The sequence below is a fragment of the Thunnus maccoyii genome, chromosome 6 (assembly GCF_910596095.1).
Source record: "Thunnus maccoyii chromosome 6, fThuMac1.1, whole genome shotgun sequence".
Taxonomy (NCBI): domain Eukaryota; kingdom Metazoa; phylum Chordata; class Actinopteri; order Scombriformes; family Scombridae; genus Thunnus; species Thunnus maccoyii.
The window spans coordinates 15,552,738-15,572,450 of record NC_056538.1 but is presented as its reverse complement, the minus strand read 5'-3'; the positions used below and the strand labels follow the sequence as shown (position 1 = coordinate 15,572,450).

The 19,713-nt window shown below is 38.2% G+C and overlaps 1 protein-coding gene across 8 annotated transcripts in view; it reads right to left on the bottom strand.

Moving 5' to 3' along the window:
• Positions 1-19,713, bottom strand: part of gria4a (glutamate receptor, ionotropic, AMPA 4a) — a 107,340-nt gene that overhangs the window by 38,478 nt on the left and 49,149 nt on the right. For 6 of the 8 annotated variants that reach the window (XR_006096750.1, XM_042415475.1, XM_042415469.1 and 3 more), the window contains exons 8-11: positions 13,161-13,328; positions 12,346-12,450; positions 10,711-10,821; positions 2,040-2,246 (exon numbers count right to left, since the gene is read on the bottom strand). Coding sequence is in view for 7 of the 8 variants with exons in the window: in XM_042415475.1 (XP_042271409.1) it covers positions 2,040-2,246; positions 10,711-10,821; positions 12,346-12,450; positions 13,161-13,328 (591 nt within the window). In the remaining variant the exon portion in view is untranslated. Of the gene's footprint in view, positions 1-2,039; positions 2,247-8,361; positions 8,840-10,710; positions 10,822-12,345; positions 12,451-13,160; positions 13,329-19,713 lie in introns of those variants that run through there. The other 2 variants (XM_042415473.1, XM_042415474.1) reach the window with 2 other exon arrangements.

Below are 19,713 nucleotides of genomic sequence, written 5' to 3'. Positions count from 1 at the left end.
CTCTCCTTTCTCATCAGCAATCCCATCAATTAAAATGTTTGTCCTCCTGCACTGATTTTCACTGCAGTCCAGCTTGGTAAACATTTCATCAATTTCCTGCTTAGAATTCATTATGTTGTTTTCAAATGATTTTATCTTTGTTTCAATCTCCTTGTATCCCCTTCTTGTCTCATCAGACTTATCTTGGGTGAATTCCAAGCTGTTCCTCAGCTCCTGTGCATCTCTAATAACACCATCCAGTCTTTTGTTAGTTCCATCCATGATCAGCTGAATAAAGCATTTAAAATTTTCCTGCTGCTGAAGTAACATCTCTTTGTAAAACTCTCTCTGCTGTTCCAATAACTGGGAGAATACATTCATTGTAACCACTGAATCATTCTTGCAAGGGGATGTTTTAGTGTGTTTGGGAGGCATGCTCTGCCTTGCAGGATGTACCAGGAGTTGATAGATTGGGAAGATAGGGAAGAATGGACGAGTGGAGGCAAAAGGAGGAAATTAGTACTGCATGAGAGAGTGAGAAAGGGTTGAAAGAGACAGGTAAGAGAGAGGGAAACCAGTGGAATGACAGAGAAGTAATTCATACGCAGGCATGACAGCAACACTGCCAGAATATAAAGTAGTGAGCAAGGTCTCACAAACACTTGCATACACACACACACACACACACACACACACACACACACACACACACACACACACACACACACACATACACACACACATTCAAAATCTGTCAAATGTGAGTTGAAAGCATTATTCATTCAGCACAATGGGTATCTGTTTCTGAATAGCTGCATGTGTCTAAACAACATCTGCAGTCTTAACTGAAAAGGAAGCTACAATGACTGCATATCAAACAAGTTCTACAAGGAGTAAAGATGTTACAATGCAAAGACAATAAACAGGAAAAGAAAGACAAGGGAATCAGAAGTGACATGGAATAAAACCAGAGGAGGAGAGGGCAGTGGTATATCAAGACCCACAGCACACCACAGACAGAGAGATGAAATAAATTAGGAAAGCTGGTGACAGAAGAACACAACATGAAAGAATGAAAAGTCACAAAGATAAACAGAGAGTAAGTGACACAAAGATATAAAAGCAACCAAGAAGTGAACTAGAGGACAAAGTGCTGAAATCTTACAAACGTATTTCTTCTTACGTGGCAGAAGATTCATCAGAAAGGACTGCCAGTGTTTGGAACAAATCAAACATGATTAGTCAATGCGGCGGTTCTGCTGTGTCACCTTCCACTACGGATTCTGGAGGCTAATTAATTCTGTCGCTGTTCTGCAGCAATGTCTCCACTTTCACTCTTCCGCAAAGTGACGACTGACATTGTCTTCTGCATGTTGATAAAGTTTGAAAAGCAGGCAATGTTTAAATCTAAGACTGTGCGTGGCTGTCAATGGCATAATTAGCCAGCTTGCCAGATTCTTAAGGAATAAGTGAACCCTTTGAGACCCGACATCTTGGCAGGAAACAGATATGGCAACTATGAGGACGCAGAGCTCTAGATAAGTTTATGTACTGCAATAAGTTATTTTGAGCATTTCTAAGCTATTGTGCGATGGACCATGATGGGGTCACAATAGCAGGTGCACATAATGAAATTTAATATCCCTGCAGTATACACTCTACTACCTTTAAGAAGATTCCAACATTCAAGTTTGGTTGAGACTGCATCAACTTTCCATAATTTGTGGTGATATTATACTGGATTGCACTACACTATATTATCCTCTCTTGTGCATTGTCATTATGAAGTAATTTGAAGACCATACAATTATTATTATTATTATTTGTTATTGTGTGCTATATTATCATGTTTTGTAGAGTTGAATACATTGCTTGAGTAATTGATTACTCAATCTACAGAAAATTAAATGACAGCTATTTTGATAATCACTTAATTGAATTTATTGATTATATTTGGGTTTTTGGCTGCTGGTTAGAGAAAACAAGAAATTTGAAGGCTGCATCTTTTCATCTGGGTAATTTTCAATATAAATATCTGAATATTATCCATCCACTCTTACCCCGTACACAAGCTCTCCGACCATCCCGTTCCATATCTTCGTCTCTGGATCCCTGGCTCCATATTTCCCATCTGGTACGATAGAGATCTTGTATTTGATTCCGATGTGTTTGGCGATCTCTGAGGCCAGGTCCACACAGTATCCTTCATACTGGTCATTGCCTTCATATAACTCCCAGTTCTTCTTCAGCATCACATAGGGACCCTCCTACAAAACCAGCATAAGGGGAGAGAGACACAACTGTTTGGAGGAATGCGACAGCAGTGATGATAAAAACAAGGCAAATGAAAGCTTGACAGGTTTGTTGTAAACATTGTACCAGGGAAAATACATACAAAGACCAATGAAAATGATACCTGTGAAAAAATATAGGTTTATACATTTTCAAAAGAAACTCATATTACTTTTTTTTTTTTTTATCATACTCAGAGGGACACAGCAAGGAATTCAATTCTGCTTTGACAAATGAAACTGGAAACAAGCCTATATAAAAGCAGAATCATAACATTAAGATTGTAACAAACTGGATGTGTACATCATTATGAGAGGCATATTTTACCGTACTTGTAGGACAATGAAGGCAAACCGAATGTCAAACATGTTTATGTACTTTATATTCACATTCTCTCAAACTATTACAGAAGATAAATGTCTAATAGGCGAATCATCTTGTAAGTAAAACCAAACAGCCTAAAAAAAAAACAGTTAATAAAAAAAACAGAGTATATAAAAAGGGTAAAATAGCTGTTTTTTAAAAGGCCATATCTGAGGAAGATGTTTTATATCTTGTGTTTATGACTTCTCTGTACCTTGTTTTATGCCTTCACCTGACCCTACACGCTGGGACCTGTACCTGACTCAGTAACAGTAATGCTGAGATGAGGAAAATGTACAAGAGAGGGGAAAAAGAAGAAAAAGAGATTACACTGCTGTTTTGGTAATGTGTTGTAAGAGGTAGAATGATTTTTGTACATACAGTTAAAAAAGATGAGAGATGAAGAGATGCTGTCAACGGAGATAGCAGATGCGTTTTACTGGCAAGTATTACTGTAGGAATGACACACACACAAACACACTCACACGAGCACAGAGAAGCATGCACACACCTAGAGTATCCACACAGAAAAGAAACACACACAGATGTTTGAATGACAGCGCATCCATCAGGAGCAGTGAGTTATGGTATTATGCCTGAGGCTGCTCACCCTGTAATCCAACTGAAACCAAGCCTATTAAAATGCTATCAAACCTCTTTTAATCAAAGACTAATCTAACATAATTAATCAAACAGGCTTTTATAATATCCAACACTCTCAAGCTATGAAATGGTTTATGAAGATCATAAAACACAATAAAAAATGATAACATATATTTGAATAGAATTCTTCATTCAGGAAATTGATTCACATTGACAATAAGGACAGTTTAATCACAGAGCATTTTAGACGGACATGTTTTAAAAGGGGTCAAATGAGCAATGAAATCAGAGCGAGACAGATTTGGATGCAATTGACAGAACAATTCAATCATTTCAGTCCAGGATATTGAATTACAGTGAAAGCAAGTCTAGATGAGAGACAGGCAGGAAGAGGGATTAAAAAATCCCACAATGGAAACAATATATAAACAAAAACCCACAGAGGGCAGCTGGATTTATTAATTGATTCTCTTTTCTTTTGAGTAAACAATGAGCTTAAAACAAAACCCAGTACTACAGTAGTAATTTTGTAAAAGTAAAATATGGAAAAACATATTTTTATGAGGATATTCATGAAGTATGAGTTTAATTGTGTGTCTACCTTGATGTAGTTATGAAAACATGTAATTAATAAAGAAAATAACGTATGTAAATAATGTACTTAAATGTATTTAAGTGTATTTTTCTAAACCAGAAAGTGAGGTCTTCATCTTCTAGTGACTAGGTTTTCTTCCTGTTAGATAGTTTGTAAATGTCAAAATGTACTTTCCAACAGTTGTCAGAAACATTCTTTGGGATAGGCATATGTCCATTCTTTTGTACATAAACAAATGATATTAAATATAAAAGAATACGATAGGAATAGTGTGTTAGAACTACATATAGATGACAGAGAACACATACTTTAAAACAAACAAAAAAACACCCCGAGTATTGCATCATCACATTTCTGACAAACCATTATTCAGTCATCAGTATAAGATTTGTTACAAAAAAATACATTTACTCCAAAACCAACCACACAAATTCAGCTCTTATTTTCGCTGAACATTTTACACTTTTATCACCATCAACATTATCATCATCAAAATGAAGAAAAATCTGTCCTATTGTGCTCAATGTCAGAACATACAAAAACGTTTCTCCTAAAATGTCATCATTGGAGACATTAGCAGGTCCTGGGGTGCTCATTCCATTGACTCAACATGAATCCTAATGTTAATGAACAGCAAAACAGTTTCAAAAATATTCCTTTTAATAGATCAACTAAGACATCGAGGCTGCTCAGTAACAAGGACAAACACTAGAGGACATGAAGATGAGCGCTGAAAAGGTGAATACCAGTGTTATTTAGAGTTGTAACCCAATTACTGTTTATGTCTAATTTATATTGTTCACATCATTGTGTGATGCAAACCACTGACACTTTTTTAATATAATTCAGTTTCCATTACTACATTCATTACATTACACTGAAATTACAAACCTGATGGTTTACAACATTGCATGATTTTACCTTCAGTTCTGGCTCATGAATAGAAACACATCAAATAATGTTGACAGGAATGTGATGTTACAGTTTGTGAGGAAACATGTGTATGAGGGATTATTTTATGGCAGAGACTACTTGATCCATTTTTCAGGTGAATCACACCAAGCTGACAACATGAAAAATCTCAATTTGAACCCACAAATGAAGATAAAACAGAAACTTTCTACAAAATCAAAGTAAAATAGACTTTATAGTGAGGGAATATTTAAGCAAGTGTACATGATTAAACCCATTAAAAATCACTATAGTACTGGGTAGACTGGTTTTGGATACAGTGAAACACAAATTCAAGCATCTTAACCATTTAAATTAAGCCAGCTTTGTATAGACATTTTCATCTATACATCTAACGGACTGAGAGGATATGCACTACAGTAATCTAATTCAGTGTTAATTCATTCAGCAATTCTCTTTTCATTTCTGAGTTGAGACAAAAAGCAAAATGATTTTCCAATACAGTAGATGTAGGAGAAATAATCAATTTCACAGAGATATGAAAGTGTACTAGTTTTTGAAGGAATAATCCAACATTTTGGAAAATACACTTCTTTCTTTCAAAGTCCAAGTGGGTTAGAAGCACAAAAATGTGCTTTGATTATTGATTATTGACCCCAAATTACTCTAATAGATGACACTGGGAGATTGTCTTATCAGGAACTGTCCCTCAAAAAGTGTGAGAATGTTATTTCGCCTCACTTTTCATTTAATCTCAAATCATTGATTCTCAAGGGGAATCACTTTCTTAATTTGTGTTAACAAGGACAACAAAACCATCTCACTTGCCTCCTCCAACAAATTACCCTCAGCTTTATCATGTTGGAAGGTTGAGTGTTTGACATCAGAGCAGTCTATTTTGTTGAGTTAATTTGGTATTATGTAAGCAACTATACACACACACACACACACACACACACACACACACACACACACACACACACAGGGAGCTCTGCCAACAGTGGCACTGTTTCACTTTAAAGTCTCCTTAAGGTTTGTTATCAGTTTGCCCCAGACACCTTTGTCTTGTTGTGAAGGTAATAATGCCAATGTTTGTGTGTGTGTGTGTGTGTGTGTGTGTGTGTGTGTGTGTGTGTGTGTGTGTGTGTGTGTGTGTGTGTGTGTTTGTGTGTGTGTGTGTACTGGATGTTAGTGTGTGTATTTACTGCTGGGAAGGTAGCATCATGTTTGGGTGTTGCCTAATGTGGCATTATGAGTCTATCAGGACATGGAAAGAAAGTGAAGGTGAAAAGGGGAAAAAAAGAGAGTGAGACGGAGGAAATGGGAAGAAAGATCAGGAGGTTGAATGGAATAGAAAGAGAGGACATGGGTAAGATAAATAGGAGGAAATATGTATGAGCATGAGGGATATGGAGTGTATTGGCCATATGAAACTACAGAGGAAAGATGAAGGGGCAGATCAGAATACAAACAGAGATAGCTACAGGGAGAATGAGGATAGATAGAAACAGAAAGTAGGAACGTGTGAAGGAGAGATAAAGAGAAAGAGAGAATATGACAAAGTGAAAAATGGAGAGGAAGAGAGATAGAATGAGAGGGGGATGGGCTGAAAAGACAGACATGAAGCAGGAAAATTGGTGGGCAAAAGAGGGAGAACTGCTTTGTAGAAGCAAATGGTTCAGGCTGATAAGACATGAAACACTTCACATCCGAGCCAAAAAGGCAGACAGGAATTACTATGTAAGCCAGTTAGCCAGCCAGTGAAAGAAATAGGGACCCAGCTGGACAGTCACCTAACTGTCCGGTCACTCATTCAGTCTGCCAGCCGAACGCTCAATCAGTTCAGCATTTCAAAAGCCAGACTGTCACGTAACGAGTTAGCTAACTACTGAGAGATTTAATCAGCCTGAGAGCCATCCGTTGGAATGGCCAGAGAAGCAAGCCAGCCAGTCAGTTAGTCACAGCCTGTTTCAGTCTTTCAGTTGGTCAATCAATCCATTTATTAATGAATTACTGCAATTAGAGTACATAATCATCTACCCAATCACATATTTGGCCAATGAGTCAGCATGATTATCTTCAAGCTATTCAGCCAGAAAAAGAGCAAGCCAGTTCAGCACTTGGTCAGTCTTTCAATCGGTCATTCAGTGACCAGTTGACAGCCATTAGGTTTGTCACCGAGTCAACCTGCCAGTTTTGGCCAGCTTTTCACCCAGCTTGTCAGCGAGCCAAATTTCCACGAAGACTGTCACAAGTCAATCAGATGCTAAGTACATCACTCCAACAGGTAATTAATCAATCAGCTAAAAAAAAAAACCTGGTAGTCAGTCTAACCAAACATGTTACAGAGTCACCAGCCAGTCAACCAGCAAGCACTTTTTTTCACCATTATTTTGGTTGACTATATTCTATTATATATCTTTCCAAGGTCAATTTTTTCAAAAATTTGTGTTTCCTTATTTGCATAATTACTTCACCTGGCTCATGTCAATTTCCCATCTGCAGCTCTTTGAGTGTCCTGCATATCCTTACTTATCCTGATAAAAAGCCTTTTGGGATAAGAACATTCACCTCTCATTTATAAACATACCATGGGACACAGTTTAACAGTGAGAGGTCTGTACAATCTTTCTTCAGCACTCTATGTGCTGCCCCTGAGCACTGACTAAATAAACATGTTGCACATTTTCACAACATTGGCAGAACTCCATCCATCATCAAGCGTGAAATGTATCAAATACATAGAGAGGCAAATTAAAGGTCAAATATCTGCTTGTAATCTAATCTATTAGTCTAAGGCCAAGAAAAAAAAAAGCATAAATAAAAGATTGTCATGTCATCAGCTGCTACTGTATATTATAAGTAACAAGTATAGCAGGTGCACACTAATAAAGGCAAATGCCACCAGGCTTAACAATCGATCCCCATCGATGCACTTATGTTGCACATACAGGCTGTGTTTGTGTATATGTGCATGTGTGCATTCATGTGGTTCTTATTGTGTGATGGGTTAAGAGCTTGCATGTATGAATGACCCACATGGCAGCAGCTAGGTATGTCTGTAAATGGGTGCATATATCACTTTTCATTTGTCTGTTGGATGATGATAATGCAACATCAGTTAATGGTGAGTTAAAGCTGCGTTTTTCAGTTTTTGCAACATGCTATACTTTTACATATTTAATGTCAAAAAGCAATTACAATGCCAATATGAAAGTAACATCATTAACAAGATAAAAAATAAATAATGGTGTCATTTCAATGTTAAGTTGTTGTCTCAAGTTGACAAAAACCCAGAGTGCTGAATACCCTAAACTAAAAGAATACTAAACATCTTAACTTCACCCTTCCATTCAGGCGTAGACCGTCATGCCTCCTCTCAGAGGAAATGAAATACAGTGGAGGAAAGTTGAGTGAGGAGGCATAGCTGAGTAGATTTAAAAAGTGACGGAGCAGAAAGATCAAGATGGAGGTAGACCTTTCCTCCCTCATGTTATCTTGAAAGAAAGAGGTAAAATATTTAAAAAAGAATAAAGGGAAGTGGTCATGATTGTAGGGTCCTCAAAAAGGAGGGAAGTCTACTAACAAGGCTGAATATAACAACAGAATCCCTCGCAGAGCCCCTGTCCAACTGTGGCTTTTGCCATGAGAGGAAGACGGAAACACAGTAAGCAAGACATCCCAGTGTCTCACTGGCTCATTGAACATTGACTCACTGACTTCAACATTGAAGTCTTGTATCTTCACTTAAACCATATAGTCCCTCTCCACCATTGTTGCTGTGTTAATACACCACATCTATGCAAATCAATAAATTTATAAAATAAAAATCACTTTTTCTAACAAATATACAAGAAAAAAATACACAAAGAAAAACATATTCATGACAAAAACAATATATGTACAGAGCTTTGGAGACACCCAGTCTATCAGTCTGTGTGTCCTCTGTCTTTCCTGAAGGTCTGCGACTCAGGTGAGTCTGTGTTTCAGTCTGTTGCTCTGTCTGCAGACCCGGCATCAGTGTCACAGCAGAGGCTTCCTCATCATCAAAGGCTGCAAAGAGGAGGAGGTGGCTGAGCTAACGTTAGCCAAGGTCTGCTGAGGTCATCATCCACAGAGAAATATGCAGGAGGTGGGGTGGGGGGCGGCATGGAGGTAAAAATGAAGGGTGTGGGGGGGGGGGGATGAGAGGAGTTTAAGAGGGATAGCGAGACAGATACAGTGAGGGAGAGAGAAAGAGGAAGGAACAAACATCGAAAAGACATATACGGTAATGCCACACTCTGTCTTTCACACTTTTACAACCACACAAAATAAATGTAATTTGAAACACAAGCCCAACAGCCATGGGAACAACAACAATAGACTGTGATAGATTCTAACAGTAATGGTACATTAACATAATATACGCATATTCAAAATAGGATTTTGTCACTGATTAACAACTTGTCCTTTTATATATTCGATTGTGTTAATGTGTTTTCATTTGCTTGTCTTTGGCCTGGCTGTAGGCAACACAGCACACACTGCACTGGGGTTTAACACATTGCCAGTTGAAGTGTGCATATCTGGAGGCGGGGCTGTCACTGGGGACATTTAGTCCAGCTGAATTCATTTTTCTGAACTCTTTCCAGCAGTGTATGTGGTTGTTTTCCTCTCTGCAGACCGGACTGGTTACTACCACTTCTAGCCACTGGAGGCACTCTAGACTCACTGTACTATCCAGGCAACATCTTTGATTGTTTTTTTTCTTCCATTTTTACGTATTTGTTCACAGTATGACACTTCAGTAAGTACTGCTACAGATAATTTGGTCATATTAGAGAGTTTGCTGGATGAAGAAATGTGGCTTGAAACAAAAGAATGAATTGCTGAAGCTCAAGCATCTGGGACTTGTTTTATCTCTGGGCTGAAATTAGTCTTTTGAGTTGCTTTCACATCATTTTGCATGCCCAATTGAATTAAACTGATTGCATTTACAGGAAGGGGATGGTCACCATAAAAAGGCTGCAGATGGGTGAAGTGAAATCAAATGTAAGCAGAGGATGTGCACAAATCCACCGATTAGCCCCCCTTTTTATCCTTGTTTGTAGAAGAAAGAGGAATAATTAAACTGGCCACAGACTGGTGTCTATGTGAAAGCCATTAGAAGGAACTGGACTGAGGTCACTTCTAAATGGTAATCTGAAGTCAGTTTTAGATTTGCCTACTAATGAGACATTAGTGTAATCAAGTGCCACTCCCTCGTGGCCATGCTCTGAGTGCTCTTTTCAACTTGCACAGCTCATCTAGCTCGAGGCTGATTTTTCTTCAACATTAACAAAAGTCTGCCAAATGACAATGCTTCTATACTTCATCACCTGGCTTTCTGACTGTTCCTATTATGCCACTAAGGGAAATAAACTCCAGTCTACAGCTCTTGGTTAAACCCTAACATTCAGCCTATGACTTGTGCAGTGCAAGCAGCAGACAGTCACTGTCACAAGGTTAGGTAGCACACTGGTCGTTAATGTATCAGTGGTTGACAGTAGTATCTAATCAAACTTAATAACCCTAATTGTCACCAAATGTTGTAATTGCTCATCTCATTCATGATTGCTACAACTATTTTTATCGTATGCTGTCAAATCCATCTTTTTAGAAAACAATGTTTCCCCTTTCTCCTGCATATGTACCTGATCTTGCTTGAAAGACAAAGAAAAAAGTATATTTTCATCCAGCACCTGTTACATCGGGTGTTTAAACACCTGGTGACTCATTTGCATTTGCACCAGTCTGCATATCCATGAAACTCAAACCTCTACATGAGACAGATGTTAGCTGGAAAATCAGGTGTGAGCAAGGTTTTGGTGAAATAAAATTGTGGAATAAGGAAGACTGATTGTCACTGCGTTGGACAGCTTTGCCCAAATCTCAAAACAGCACCTAAACTATGAAGAAGTGAAAGCATTCATAGGGTACATTACCATGATGGTTGTCACGACCACAGTCCGGTTCTCCATCGCCGAGCTGTCATTGGACAGAGCATTTTCATTCTGGACCAACACAAGTTTGTCTATGTCGTTCCAGTAACCAATCTGAGGGTGACGCAGGGGAAAAAAAGAGAGAGAATGAGAGTGATAAAAGATATAAAAAACAATCAATCAGTCTTTATGGCACAGTTCATGCAGAAATAAAATCTAAGGTGATTACAATAAAATCAAGATAGAGACAAACACAAATAAAATATACATTAAAAAAACAATGTGAAATGGAAAGAAAAGAACAGAGAGAATAAAAAACGAGTCAACAGGATGAGCTCACTCCAGCAAATTTCCCACTGGAACTGTAGAAGATATTGAGAGATATGGAGTGTGAGCCAAGAACTTTCAATAAACACATACTGCTGTCAAAGGAACACTTGAGAAGCTGGAACATGGTGTTATATCTTTATTATAGGTGCCACATGTATACTTTTTCTGGTAAAGAGAAATTATGGGTACTTTCAACCTGAGCCTTAACTTTCTACTTTTTGCCATTATGAAGAAGGATTATGTTCAAACTTTCCCTATTTACGTCACTGCAGAGCTTTATGCGCCCCTAGGTCGTCTGAGAGCTGCACTCCAATGCACAAAAGCAAAAGCTGCAACAGTTCAATAGCAGTTATGCAAAGTATTTATAACTGCAGTAGGACAGTTATTAATTAAGAATTATGGAGATAATGATGCAGAAAGTAAATTAATATTTTAACAATCAACCATCATGAGGGTTAAAACAACAAAAATGAAAGCTATACGAATTATCCTTTAACAGTAAAAGAGAGCCAATGTCTAATGTTAGTGGTAATTAAATAATAAGAACTTTCCTGTTCTCCCAAGAAAAACAACACAAAGGGGGTAATGTCAGTCATCCGGAAACGACATAGTTACATTTGAACAACAGATGCCATTCTGCGGCCGTAGCAATTATAAACCTGAGCAATGGCACCGTTGAGTTGATGTCTTTATATGTAGACATATTTCCTCATACAGAAGAGGAGAATTGAATGGGGAAATTAATCCAACAATGGGCTTTGCCACAGGAGACAGCTGTTTGTTTCGTGTTTCTAGCCACAAGTCACATTTCAGACAGCGAGTCGGGACAGTTTTTAAAAAAAAAAAGTAACTATGATCATCCCTGTGATTATTATTGTAGCCATGCCAACCGAAGTCGCCTAACTTTTGGGAAGTAGTATCTTTAACCCACACCACAGGTTTCTCTAACCTTAACAAAGTGATCGTTTTGACCTAACCAAGTATTTTTGTGCCTAAACCTAACCAGACCTTAACCACAGCAATGTCACATCATAACACATAATTATCTTTTAACAATGATTTGTAACAGTTTTGGAAAGCACAGACAAATTACACTGTCCTGCTGATGATTGTTGACGGGGGCAGCAGATCAGACAACACTTCTATGTATCGTTCTAGAGTGCATGGTCAAACAACGTATTTGGTTGTTTAATTTGGAGGACTTGTCGCATAAAATCTGAACTAAAGTAGTTGGGTTTGATATGTTTATGATGTTTATGATTTCAAAGTGTTGTTTATCTTTGTTTCTAAGCCATGAGGAAAGCCTACCTTGCGTGGTCCATTGCTCTTCAGCTCAAACACGTCCATCGTGTAGTTGACCCTCCGACCGTAGTGATCAAACTGAATATTCCCTGTCAGGCCCTGAATGCGCACCTGGATTTATATCAACAATGATGGTGAGAACATTTAATTAAAAGTAGCATCAATAAATTTTTCCCAGTGTATAACTCATATTGAAGACAATAGTTTGTCAGATAACACCTTTTTGTGTCACCACTTTAAATGATATGAAACATTGAAAATATTCAGCAAAACACTGCATACCTTTCGCTCTAAAATAACAAAACTAAATAGCAATCTTCTAGTGGGTGTGTGTATATGCGCTATACAGTATATTCATGACATTATGGGGACAAAAACATTCACCACGTCACATTTCCATTTGAGGACAAAAATTCAGTCCCTAACATGGTAAACTAACAACGTATTTAAGGGTTAAGATTTGGTTTTAAGGTTAATGTAAACGTTGACGACAGGGTAAGACATGTAGTGGCTATTGGTAATGTTCTAGTACATCCCTGAGAAATGAATGAAGCCAATACAGTTTCCTCACAAGTAAAGCAGTACAGGTTTGTGTGTGTGTGTTTTCTCTGTGTTCTCTTGTGGGGACTCCATCAAGGTCCAAACAAAAAATGTAAAACACATAAATGTGGGCACGGATTTCTGGAACGTTTTCAATTATTTTGTGCCAGCTGTTTCACCGACTGTGTTTTTGTGTGTTGTGTGTATTTGAGAACATCTGTACGAGCGATTTCGAGTCTGTGTGTCTACACTAAATGAAACAAAGTCAAGTGTGTACCAACCTGTTTGAGTGCCCGCTCCATGTCTATTCCTTGGTTCCAGGGAGCAGCAGGATTGGCCAGGCAGTCACCAGCATTGCCACGTCGACTAATGTCAATTTTCTGACGGCGGAGAGTGCGGAAGGCTTCGGCCATCACAAGGACTCCATCATATGTTAAAGATGAGGTATACTAAAGAATGGAGGACAAAAACAGAGAGAGGAAGGAGACAGAAAAAAGAAAAGAAAATGTTATCTTCTCTTCAAGGAGTTTGAAATTATAATTTTTCATAGATCTTATAGGGACAGACAAACAAATAGTTCTTTGTTAGTCTAAGAATGCAGATATACTATATATATATATATATAACATCAATAAAGATATCAATAAAGATATGGGCCTACATATTTATGAACTAATCTGTAACAGCGTTAGAAAACATCTTAAATTTAGTTGTTGTCCGCTTCTGCTGCATGTATGTATTAATAGTCAATAAACTTGCCAGTGATAACAGTTTAACAGTCACGTGATTTGATTTCTTTAAATGTCCAAAGGTGAAGGAACAATTTTGCTTACATTAAAGTGACAGGTTTTAAAAACAATGTCGTAATCAGTGTTTTAGGCCACTCATTTCAATGCTAGAAACCTTAAGTACAATAGAATCACTGTTGAATTCTTCTGAGCTGCTTGGTGGCCAGTGCCATTTTCAGAAAATGTCTTAATAGTTTTTTCAATGACTTACTCCACCGGATTTAATGTGTTCCGATACACAACTGGGTTAAAAAGATCCTATCTGTGATTTACAAAGCCTAAGTAGAATAAGCTAATGTTACAAGATGCATTGTATGCTTATGCATTTTAAATCTAAAATGAGAACCAGTATAAGCTCAGACAACAGCTGAATTCTTACATTAGGCATCAAACCATATTAACCCCATATGAACTAACCTAGCCAGTATGCAAATATGCTGACCAGTGCCTCAACCTACCTCACCACTCTGACTTTTATTTGATTTCCACAGTTAATACCAATGAACATCAATCAACACCACTGTAAATGTAACATCACTGTAAATGTGCCAGTTTTAGACAGGCTTATAGTTTTCAAATACAGTCACTGGACACGATCTTAAAACCATTAAAATGACATCAAAGCGTCTTTAAATCATACTGTAAACTTGCTAATTAAATTCACTTTGTCAGGGAATTCCCCTTGATGGTGAAATTTTGATTCCCAAGATTTATAGATGTGGTTATATTAGGTTATATTCCAAAACAGGAAAAGGTGAAGTGGGTTGAAGTAAATTAAGAAATGCAGTGATTTAAGGGGCCTTTGAAATGCAAGCAGGAAAAAGAGAAAGGGTGAGAGGTGATCAATATCTGTTCTCTAATGAAAAGCTAAAAAGCTGTGGTAATCTTGACAGGTTATTTGACAAATTCATTACAGGTAAGACATGGCGCAGCAGGGAACAACATCACAAACTCAGCAGCAACACCCCCACCCAGCCCACACATAGACACACACAGCACCACATAGACAGAGGCAGTCAAACACACAGCGGGCTGCCATCACATCACGGCGGAAACAAGTGGAGAGATGAAAATGGGAGGAAAGAGGGAAGTCAGCTGAGGAACTCTGTGGATCCTCTCCATGCCTCTGCAGGTAGTTTTCTCTCTTACTGACATCTCTTGATTTGTATCCCACAAGGCGTGTTTTGGGAGGCTGCAGTGCACAACCATGTCATCCTCCCTTCATCTCTCCCCTTTGAAACCAAAGAAGCCTTTAGGTGTGTGACTGACAGATGGTGACTATAGAATCCAAATCAAGGAGAAAACAACTACAAAACTGAGCCAACTAGCGTTCTATTTTTTGTTTCTGTCAGGGGCAGGACAGAAACATCTTCGGGGCACAAAAAGATTTCAATTGGTCCTGAAATTATTGCTGAGAATTTGGTGTTTTTGAAAACCAATATTCTTAGCTGAGTTCAGCTAAAAGCCATCAAGTCAAAAAAGATTTTCTTTAGAAATCTGGATCCTCAAATTTTTCAAATCATATGATGCAAGTTACTTTAACATTTTATATCACACTAATGGCCAGATTCATAAATGATGTACTCACAGAAAAAGAAAGTATGTGCCACTTTTCACACAGAAACTACCATCTATAAAAAATGTATACAGTGCATTTAGAATGTACATATCTGCATGCTTTACAGCTTGCATACTTACTTACAGTACTTACACTAAGACCTTTATGAGTGAACTGACCTGAGTGAGGTAAAGCAATATTGCAAGCATGAGTTCAACCAACTAAATCATTTTATTCATTCATTTGTTTCTCTGTCAGTTGGTCGGTCTGTTAGTCAGTCCAGACTTAAATATGTCAACAACTATTTAACAGATTGTCATCATAGACTGTAAAAAAAAATATGGACGTAGTCACTGTGACGTCAACCATTGGTTTGTGGACTGCTATTTTGAAGCATGGATGTATAATAAGAGCTGGATAGGGCTCTGCTGCTCAGCCTTGCAGACAATTTTTCCTAGTGGCCACTCATGGTATTGCAGAGAAAAATAACCCTGCGTCCCAAAAAAGATTTTCCCCATAGACCACCATTGTAAAAGAGACATCTATAAAACTGTTAACAGGGCAGCTCAAACTGCAGACAAGGTCAATTATGACTCTTTCTAATATGAATTTTTGATCCATGGAGGTTTTATATTTGTAAAACTTTCTTCAAGCCGAGAGAGGTGATTTAAAAATCTGTGATGTCATCACAATGTAAAATTTACAGGCCGAGGCGGGGGCCAGTGGGAGAAACTCTACTGCCCATATTCAGTGTGCCGCACAACATGGAAGCAATTCTTATTGGACTGACTGGGCACCATATTTAGTCCAGTATCCAGCTCTTATAATATATCCATGTTTTGAAGCCTCGAGTTTAGCGATTTGAATGTGGCCATCTTTGATTTTTGGAGCCAGAAATGACCATATTTGGATGAGAGGGTGTAGCTGACCCTAGCACTAGCAGTTAGCTTGGTTAGCAAGGTGCATTTACAGTCTATGGTTAACTGCTAATGCTAATGCTGATTTCTGCTAGTGAAAAACGGGCCTAAAACTATAAAACAAAATGTACTTAATGGAAAAACTGAACAGCAGACTCCTTAGAGGGTCTTTTACTACAACCAAACACTGAAAAAGACTTTTTTAGGCAACCAAAATATTACAATTAACTTTCATGAACTGAAAACACACTGTGAAAAAACAGCAGATATCCCTATACCTTGTGAATGTGGGGTTACGCCATGGTTATGTTACGTAATCAATGTTGTCACCGTGGTAGCAACTTGACAATCACAAGGTAGTCACGCCCTAAAGCATAGCCTGCTTTATCATCTATTTCACTTTAAATGAGACCATAAATTACAAAATGAAGCTCATGCTGTATTGAAGAGGACTTGAAACTAGTGACTGAGACCATAAACTCATTAGGAAACAGTTTATTTAGGTAATAAATCAAGTGACTTCCATACAATTGGACTTATTTTTTCAGCCAGTGGAGTCCACTGCTGGCCATTAGAAACAATGCAGTTTTTAGGCACTTTATTGGCTTCACTTTACAGACCTGGAATTACCTGACTGATTGTCATAAAATTCATAGTTCCCAGAGGATGAATATAACTTCTTCTCTTGTGCCACTATGTGGTTGACATTTGTGGTTTTGACTCAAAAGTCTCAACAATATGGACTTGTGCATCAACATTCTCCTGTCTACAACATAAACTACTAACAAATAACACACAACATAAGGACAGAGTAGAGAGAGCACCATTAGAGCATGTTGCCAATGTCAGACTAAGGACAGCATAGGTCTGTTTTTTTGTCCAAAGTTTAACAGGAGACGCGAGTGGTCATCAGTCCCATGCATGTATGCAGCTACAATACAGCTACAATATACAGTACTCACTGTATATGTGATGATTTATAAATCCAGTGGAAAGACTGCGTACATGTTTCTGCTTTTTAATGACATCAAGTAATCTCTGAATACACAGAGTGAACATATTGTAGCAGAGGCAGGGTTAATGACACATTGAAAAACACAAAGCTCTTTCAGTCATTTTTCTCTTCAAATGAGATGAGAGACTGAAGTGAAAAATTAAGACAGCAGCTTTAAAACAATTAGGACATGCATATTTAATTCATAGAATGATCTTTGTACTGGCTTGTGGCAAACATGAAATGTTTTACATGTGGACAAATATTCATAAAGGCAGTCCATTATCTGCTAATTATGCTAACATGTTATAAAGCAATTTATATTCTTATCATGCAATTAGGGTAAGTGTGTGAAAAAAATGAAATGGCCCAAAAGGCTTTAACTTGGATAAGATATGTGTGATCATAAGCAATGTGGCTGAATTTTGATGTTAACATATTACTTTGCCAGGTCACTGATCATTTTCATTACATTTCAACAAAATCTCCAGGCACACGAGAGCTCATTTCAAGGCACACCAGCTGAGAGTCACTGGGTTAAGAGATTTACATTGATGGCCAAAAGCAGCTAACTCAAAATCCAGTCTCTAGTCTCACACTCCACATTATTACACCAGAGTTCTACTTGGCCTGAGGCTATGAGTTGGCCCAAGGCTAACTGAGCTCAGTTTTTACACAGCACCAATTAGCCTCGAGCAATTTGGAGGTATCTGTCAACACTGGAGATATCTGGTTTTCTGTTATTGTTTTAAATCAATAATAAAGTTGCATTTTCTTGTTTGCAAAAGGCTTAGGTAAGACTTTTTTTGTGGTTGCAAGGGGAAGAAAACATTTGGAAGGGCTTTAACAAATGATATCTACAAAGTTCATTGAGAATACCAGCAGCTGTGTTTACCTTTATTTAGTATTTCTAAGCATGCTCACTGTACCTGTCTGTCAACATGCATAAATATACCTCCATTAACACACTAAATGTTGTGTGTGTGGAGGAAAATTGATACAGCTAATGAGAATTCATCAGGTCAATCTGAGAATGATGATTAGCCAATTAACACTGGTCCCTGGGTGAAAAATGACATGCCAATAATGAAACAATATGACTATCAATATATATTTACGTTGTTGAGAGACTTATACACAGCATCACCTTTTATAGATACTACAGTGATTGTGTGTCTTCTGAGAGTGACAGTGCATGTGTGCGTGAGCCAGAGAGCAAGGGACAGAAAGCTGCAGTATTATGTATTTTTAATGGGTAGGTGGACATGTTTCCAGTTAATGTATGCACAAATCAACCGCAATTGGCTACAGGTCAGTATCTAGTCAATAGAGGTGTGGAGTAAAGAAGAGGGACAAGGATGGTGGTGGGATGGGGGGAGTGGGGGGATGCAGGCACACTAATATGTCATGGAGAAAGGGACATGGATAGTGAGAGAAAATAGACACTGAGAATGGTCAATACAGAGAGAGAAGATGGGAAATACAGACAGACAAATGATGAGAGGAAAGAGGTGAGAAGGGCGGATAGGAAGAAAATAAGAGAACAAAATCTGCATGCTTGACACAGAAGCATTGTCGAATTTACTCAGCCATAGTAGAATCAGCCAATTCACCTCCCTCACAGCCACAGATTGACTAAGAGGTTTTTAGCAAATGCAGGAAATGCAGCGCATAGTACTCAGTGGACACCTGATTGAAGAAGCTGTTTATTTGTTTATTCTGAATACAATGTGCACACTACTGCCACCACTGCAACAAAATATGTGTGTATGAGTGTGTGCACTGCAAACACTTTTGTGTATCAGTGCAGAATTTCTTGGTGTACTGTATGTACTGGTGTGTACAGAGATTTAGCTAAAGGTCGGAGCAGGATAACATTTAGATGATATTGCAGATACAGGATTACAATCTGTATATTCTAGGGTATATATGTATGTATGTATCAGTGGAGGCTGGTCCATAGAGGCAGAGGATGTTGATCCTCCTCTATTTTTTGAGAGGCAAAGGGGAGATCAAAATATAGTTGATAGAGGTAAGTTGGTGGAGGTAAAGTGGGGGACAGAGGAGGACGGGTGCCTGCTGTCCTCCACAGGGCGGGATCTCTTACATTGGACTTAATGTATTTCATTTTTGGCCATGTCACGTAAAATGATGCTCCAAGGGAGGCTGTCCTCCCTTACCAATCAACAATCAGAATGCAATATTGACATTGAGTTGGTCCAATGATAGTTTCCAGATTTCATCTTCAATTCTCTCCACTGTAAGGCAGAGTAGCAGCAGTGGATAGCTCCTTTGGTTAGCCAATGCAACAGCTGGCTTGTTGTAGCAGCCTGAAGGACTCTTTATACATCCACCCAGCCGAAAGCTCCCCAGTCTCCGCACAACCCAATCACCTGAAGAAAACGTTGGCATTGAATGTTTCTGCAAACCACAGAAACGTTGAATATATATGTTTCAACACGTGTAATACGTATCATATCAACATTTCTACAAACGTAGCATATTAACATTTCTATCTGTTCAATAATGATGTTTTATGGTGTGCCAACGCTGTGGTTAAGGTCTGGTTAGGTTTAG